The 7,027-nt window shown below is 44.5% G+C and overlaps 1 protein-coding gene across 2 annotated transcripts; it reads right to left on the bottom strand.

The window, feature by feature from the left end:
- Positions 1–206: 206 nt before the first annotated feature.
- Positions 207–6,401, bottom strand: B3GALT6 (beta-1,3-galactosyltransferase 6). Of its 2 annotated transcripts, XR_013958178.1 has the most exons (2): positions 3,483–6,401; positions 207–1,368 (listed from the first exon to the last, which is right to left on the bottom strand). XR_013958178.1 is itself a non-coding variant. In XM_080631305.1 (1 exon), exon 1 carries the CDS (start codon positions 6,390–6,392, stop codon positions 5,349–5,351), a length of 1,044 nt encoding a protein of 347 aa, XP_080487431.1. In that variant the 5' UTR covers positions 6,393–6,401; the 3' UTR covers positions 207–5,348. The 2 variants fall into 2 exon arrangements, 1 of the variants encoding a protein (XP_080487431.1); XM_080631305.1 differs by having other exon boundaries at positions 207–6,401.
- Between the last annotated feature and the right edge of the window lie 626 nt (positions 6,402–7,027).

Below are 7,027 nucleotides of genomic sequence, written 5' to 3'. Positions count from 1 at the left end.
GCATCACTTCTGGGCCAGCAGCTCCTGCAGGGCTCTGGCACGCTGATCCATCGTTATTACTGACCTCAACTGAAGCATTTTTGGGCAGTTGCTTAAGACTGCGCCAATGCTCTGTGCCTCCCAGTGGCATAACAAACTGAAAATAACCACACTTGTATCTTCTCCTACACAGCACAAGCCATCACCTATACAGCAAAAGTCTTTTATTAAAACTCACAGCACACATCCTTTAGCCAATAAAGGCATACATGAAAGGACATAAATACATATACAACACGCTTAGGCAATAACCAAGAGTCTTCATCATCACAGAGAGCTTCAGGTTTCGAGCAGTTTATTTCCTATAGAAATGCTCAGCAAACAAGCTGTGTGCCACCTCCATCCCCAGATGGGAAAGTTGTGGCTGCAAAACATGTGCAATTTCATTCAACTGCTTAAAACATACTCGGCACAGTACCCCCACGCTACTTCTGGTTCATAAAGGCACACGGATGTAGTATCCTTCAGCTTCAAACAGGCTATAAGTACCAAATGAATCTGTTCCCAAGTTTTACTAGACATTAACTAAGTAGTATTAGAAAGAAACAACTGGTGTATTATGTTGGCATAAAGTAGTTCCAGTTCCAAGGTAAAAGCATCTTACACAAGTCAATTTGTAGCAACAGGCAGCGCGTTCAGTAGTGAAGGTGTTGACATCTTGTCAAGCACACAGCCATATCAAAAACCATATTTCAACTCTGAAGCTGGAGCTGAGCTGAACAGAAACTATTAGAAGAGCAAGTCTTAAACGCCCTTCCCATGCTGCTGGGCTTTTATTTTATTGCCCCCAAAATACTGGCATTAACAGGTATGAAATACAAATTGAAATGCTCAAAAATGAGGCATTTCAACTCCAGAAAGTGGAATGTTTGTTAAAAGTATGACACACAGAAGCTGTATTTGAGCAAACTTCCAATGAACAAGGCTAGACATTCAGAAAGGAAAGTGTTTGCTTACAGGAATAGTCATTTCTAAGTTGGGTTTGTTTTTTAAGTCTTTAACTGACTATAGGAATTCTTGGAAGCCTGAGGGTTTAAGCGGAACTGTTTGTCTATTTACTATGGCAATTCATGGTTTAGCTGCTTATTTTTACACACTAAGTCATGTTACACATAACATTAAAATCACTGGAAAATAAAATCAACTTTCTAGTTCAGTTTATGCTATTGTCAACTTTAAATATTTCAGTATCTAGTCTCTCAGATATGATCATAGCAAAGGCATGTCATGAACCATTAACTTTTCTATTGTACCTACCAGCTTTGTAGAATGAGTCTGTAAAAGATAACAAAAGCCTCAGGTGTGTCACAGATCAACTCACTGGTAGTCCTGAATGGGTGCCAACACAGGCAACTGTGTCAGGTCTATATAAGCTTAGCTTCTAGCACGTAACACACTAACCTCTAGAAAAGCCAAAGTGATCATTTTCCCCATATTAATATTAAAAATGCAAAGTATTTCTGAAGAAAAAACTTGGAAACCAGAAAAAATACTATTTAAAGAAATAATAAGCCCAACACATCACTAACCTCTTGCCACTAAGAATGGCTACAAGTAAAAGGATAAATCTGTTCCTGGGTAATCTTGTTTCACTAAGGCCCACAAGACAACTTTCCAATCTAATACAGCTGCTATGAAGATCAAAACCTGCTTATTTCTCAGCAGCCATTAAAACATCCTTTTAGATGCTAGACTCACTGAAGTCAGGCTCCTCCTTCTGACTTCCAAGAGAGATAAAGATAGTTTTCAAGTATAAAAACATCATATATTAAACTTCTGAGATACTATCATGGAATCTAGTACTGAGCAGGTACGAACACAGCCTTTAATTACTACATTTAAAATACATTATACATGTGTTGTTCAAAATGTGCTTTAGATTTTGCTTTAGGCAAAATGGGCTCAGAAATGAAGTTTGGACTGAAACGTTGTTTTCAAACTTTAGTGACTCACTCATGCAACGCACAGATGTTTCTTCATTACCCAAAATAACACTTACAGGTCTTTCACATGCAAATACTTGCTAGTAAAATATGTATAAAATAATAATTGTGTAGTAGTTAATGTTTTTCAGGGTTTTGCCACAGAACATGTGGTGTGTCTGTTCTCTTCCAAATGTTTCAATTTATTTTTAACATAAGAAAAAAGTCTAAAAACTTAAACTTCTACTTTTTCCAGTTGAGTGGGATTGAAGTCTAAGTGCTTTATTTGCAGAAAGGGAGGTGTCTACTAAGAAAATTAAAGCCATTTACAGGAGGACACGGATCTGTCATGTTTTCCACATTAATGGGTTTTGCAACTCTTTATAAGAGGAAATAGTGACAGGACAAGGGGAGTGGCTTCAGTCTGCCAGAGAGGAGACTGAGATGAGCTCTTAGGCACAAGTTCTTCCCTGTGAGGGTGCTGAGGCGCTGGCACAGGGTGCCCAGAGAAGCTGTGGCTGCCCCATCCCTGGCAGTGTTCAAGGCCAGGTTGGACACAGGGGCTTGGAGCAAGCCGCTCTAGTGGAAGGTGTCCCTGCCCGTGGCAGGCGTTGGAACTGGATGAGCTTTAAGCTCCTTTCCAACACGAACCATTCCATGAGTTTAGGTTTCTACAGTTAGAGCAAAACATGGGTAACCTTAAACAGAAAATGGTATAACACAGCTGTATCAGACCAAGATGTAAGAGTGGTCCCCATCACTTGAGCTGTGCACCAGAGAAGTGATTCGCTGTGCTGCAGTTGAGATCAGCTATGTATTTTAGGGTGCACAACAGTTCTGATGCAAGAGGATTTCTTAACTAGTAGGTATTTGCAGATATATATGCACATATATAGATATATATGCACAGTGTTTTCCATGGGGTCAAATATCAGCTGGATATCCAGCATTTCTCTCCCATTAATTTTGCTAGCTGTGAAAACCACTTTTTCTCTGAGGAGTGAAGATGGGAGTTGTGGGTTGGAAGAGTCAAAGTCAATAATGTAAACAGCTTCTGTGAGTACAGTTCTTGATGGAAATGGAGAAATGGTACATTCTACTAGCTCCAGAGTCATGCAGCAGACTCTGATCTGCAGTTCAGATCCCAGTACTTTAAATAATGGCTTGTACACCAATAAATTCAAGTACTGCTCGATATGTAAAACTCCTGGATGTAACAGTACCTCCTTAAATTTAAAATTACGTTTATCTATCCTATTTTTCCTATACAGAATACATTTTCAATAATTATAAATAAATACTCACATTACAAGCATTTAATCACATATATACACACACACAATACTAGTGAACCCCAAATGGCAAATAGGTTATTTTTGTTCTTAATGCTAAAAATCAATTGACGTTTCCTGTAATCTTGTTAAATGCTTGTTTTGGAAGAGCATACCTTGCTGCAAACCACATTTACTTAGCTCAATACATAAGCATGCATTAGAATGGACACATGCTAAAATAACTTACTTTTTCTTCAGTATCTTGTTTTGGAAGGAAGTCAAATAATTGCTCCAATTTTCAATATAGTGAATTATCCTCTGCAGAAAACTTTTCTTAATTGTCAATAATTGTATTAAAATGAGAATAACAAAACCCCCTCATACTTGATCCCTTTGGTATGAGTTGCTAACTTGCTAATTGATTAGAGAGATATTAGCACCCTTTTCCTTTTAATTATTCTGCAATTAGTGTCTTCCTGCAGACACTGACCTTGGGGGAGGAGGAAACCGGATTGTGTCAAAGTGCAGTGTGCAACAAACAGTAAAACTGATCATTAAGAATGCCCTTAAGGCATAAAAGTGAAAACTCTGCTTACACTGAAAGACCTGATGCTGACAAAGGTTACTGGAAGTCAGTTGCTCTGTACTAGTGCTGGGAAATAAAGGATTTCTGTGTATTGGAGCACTTGCCATACAAAAGTGTTTGAATGATAAATGGGGCTTGAAGATAAGTAACATGGTGAGATTGTGTGATTGTCCTGTCTGCACTTACTGTCCAGTACTGAAGCTGATACTGACCAGCTCTGCCAGTACAAGAATTACTTGTAGTGTAGACAGGACTAAGAGTCATGATTCCATTTATTGATGGGTCAATCAAGCACTTTAGACCTCGTGTGATATTATTTTTAGTTCCACTATAAGTGCTGTTGGAGAGAAGGAGGGAATTCATAGAGTTGAGCTTTGAGCATCTACAGGTGTCTGTTGTTGGTGCTGTTGGATTATCCTCCTTACATTGCAATGTATCTCCTAAAATGAGAGACAAGGTTCTCTCCAAACAGGAATTTGGGTGGTGAGGGAACCAATTTCTCTTGACTAAACACAGAGTTTACTTTCTTAGCTTAAGTACCCATGTCAGGGCAATTATGTCTGAACTCTGAATAGCTTCCACTGATCTAATCCTGCTAATATACACTTTACAGAAGTAACCCAGAACAACATAAAGCTGAAGCCTACAATGTCTGACCTTGTAGTCATCAGTGAGATACTTACGGGTGGGAGATGAAATGTTTCTTCATACACAGGGTGTTTGGAGGATAAGCAAAAAACACCTATGCCTAACAAGTGAAGGCTAGCTTCATAGCATAACTATCTGCACCCAAAAGAAGATAATATGTTCTATATCTGCCAAATACCATAACTCATCCACCTTCCTAAATATTGACTTACCCTGTAGCTGCCAGATAATTTATATACATGACTTCTTTTAAACAACAAAAAGCTTAAAGACAAGTTATACAGGTCTAATAATGCCATTCTTGTAAACTGGAGCACTGGCCAGAGAAAGAGGCTCTCTCCCTCCCCTAACACAAATATCCTCCATAAAACTGCTCCCTTCACTTGACTGCTTGTGCCAGTAACCAGCCACCTGCTCCCACTGGCATTAGCGGCTGATTTGCAGCCCCACTAGAACCTTCAAACCTTGCCAAGCTGCCACTTCGTCCTTGCCAAGAAATAAACAGCAGATGCTAGTTTGACAATCTTATAGCCAGCATAAAGGCCAGTCATGCTCTTTAGCAAATAAATCTTCCAGCAACTTTTCATTCAAGTTATCCCCCCCAAACTTTCTGTACTATTCAAATTTTGCAACCTGTTACTTGCCTTCAATCCTGTCATCTGAGCCTTTCCATGCTTTTTTGTCATCTATTTCTTTTTTCTTTTAAGCATCTCTGCATCATCCCACATCAGTAGCTCTTAGGAGTTTCAGGGTTTCATTGATTGTGACATAATGAAACGTGCAAAATCTTTTGAGTAATCTTTAAGCCCTAGTTACTGGGATTCTCCCCAACAGTAATCAAGAGTCCACCAACATTCTGCCTTCTCCTTCCTCAGCCTTTCAAGGGATGCCATCCTTCCTTTGGCAACACTGTGAAGGAGGCACTCCCCAGTCATACATGTAGGAAAGCCTGAGCTTAACCTCCTCCTTACAGAGCTTTCCTTCTTTAGCCAGGGTCTGGTGCTTTTCCAGCATGTCCTCGATGCTTTGCTTATGAGTTACTATGTACTTATTGTTGCAACCTCGTGACTTATACTCAGTGTCAAAGCGAGGGTCGTGCACTCTCTTCACGTCAATGGGAGCCAGCCACACGCCCAGGGAGACATCTTCACTCTGCCACATGTTCAGGTAGTCCCTGCTAATACGCAAGTAGTGCACCAGATCGGCAGAAATCACATAACCACCACCCAGAGCATAGGGTAGGTAGTAGTCACAGAGCACCCAGGCACTCTCCTTCCATTTGCCACCAGATTTCACTCGACCACGGCCAGAAAAAAAGCCCCAATAGAGGCGACGTGGCTCCTTGGCTCTCAGCTCTTCCACGAGCACATCCAAGCGGACAAAGGTATCGTCATCAGCCTTTAGGGCAAACTGAAAGTCCAGGTGCAGATCCAGCCAGACATACGTGGCCAGGATTTTAGCAGTCAGGTTCTCGTAGGAATCCCGCAGCTCCGGCAGGAGAAGGAGGTCTCTGTGTCGGCTCTGCTCCAGCTCCAGGCTACGGAGTTCCTCTGCCCCGAGCCCAGCTGTGCCGATGACAAAGCGGGTCCAGACATCATCGTGAGGCGGGCGCCCGGTGCCCGAGAGCCACGTGCTGCGGATGATGCTGCGCCGCTCGCTGTACTTGGGGCCACTGGTGATGAGCACGGCCACGAAGGCGGTCTCCTGAGGCGAGGGTGGCGGGGCCGCGGGGGGGTGCGGGCCCCGGGCACCCCGCGGAGGCAGGGCCGCGGGCTGGTTGTGCGGAAGCCCGCGGGGGGCTGGCAGAGGACGGAGGCCCTCGGAGGTGCACTTGGCCAGGTAGAGCAGGACCACGGCAAAGAGCGAGAGCCCGCCCAGGCCCAGGGCCGTCTTGTGGCGGCACAGCAGCCGCAGCGGCTTCATGGCCGCGGGGCCTCGACCTCCCTTCCAGACCCGTCACCAAGGTTTAGGCGGGAACGGCAGAAGGCCCAACCCCGGGGGCTGGAGCGGTGTGGAGCGCTGTACGGCCGCCGAGAGGGGACAAGCTTCCTGCGGGAGCCCTCACCACGCTTCGCCGGGCCTCAGAGGTGGTTTCATGCCTCCGGCCTGCTTCTGCTCGGGGAAGCGCCGGGACAGGACCAGTTCGGCTTCCGAGTACCTGCTAGGCCTCCCGCCGGGCTCGCTGTGTGCAGCCGCCGCCGCTCCGCCCGCCGCTGGCCTGGTACGGGAAGGAGCAGGAGGCGTGGCCGCGCTCCGCACCACCTGACCGCAGACGGCGGGGCCTTGCGGCGGCCATCTTGGAGCAGGGCATGTGAAGCCAAGGCGCTGCCATTGTGGCTCCGGGCGCGCTGCGGTGGGCAGGGGAGCAAAAGTGGCGGTGGCTGTGGTGCGTGGCACAGTTAGCCCGTAGTCTTGTGAAAGGAGCCGTGTGTTAGGTAACGTTCTGATTCCATAAAGCTTGCGAGTACCGCGTTACTTACAGAAAGCAGTAATCTAAGGGCTCCCAAGGAAAATAGGTGGGAAGTAAGCACAAAGCTGGAGATGGACGCATAGCCAAG

The sequence above is a fragment of the Psittacula echo genome, assembly GCF_963264785.1.
Source record: "Psittacula echo genome assembly, chromosome: 17".
NCBI lineage: Eukaryota > Metazoa > Chordata > Aves > Psittaciformes > Psittacidae > Psittacula > Psittacula echo.
The sequence above is the reverse complement of the archived record's forward strand: the minus strand, read 5'-3'. Positions and strand labels throughout refer to the sequence as shown.

What these genes read in the sequence shown, in the direction of transcription:
- B3GALT6 (XM_080631305.1), bottom strand. Translation starts at nt 6,392, where the DNA reads ATGAAGCCGCTGCGGCTGCTGTGCCGCCACAAGACGGCCCTGGGCCTG.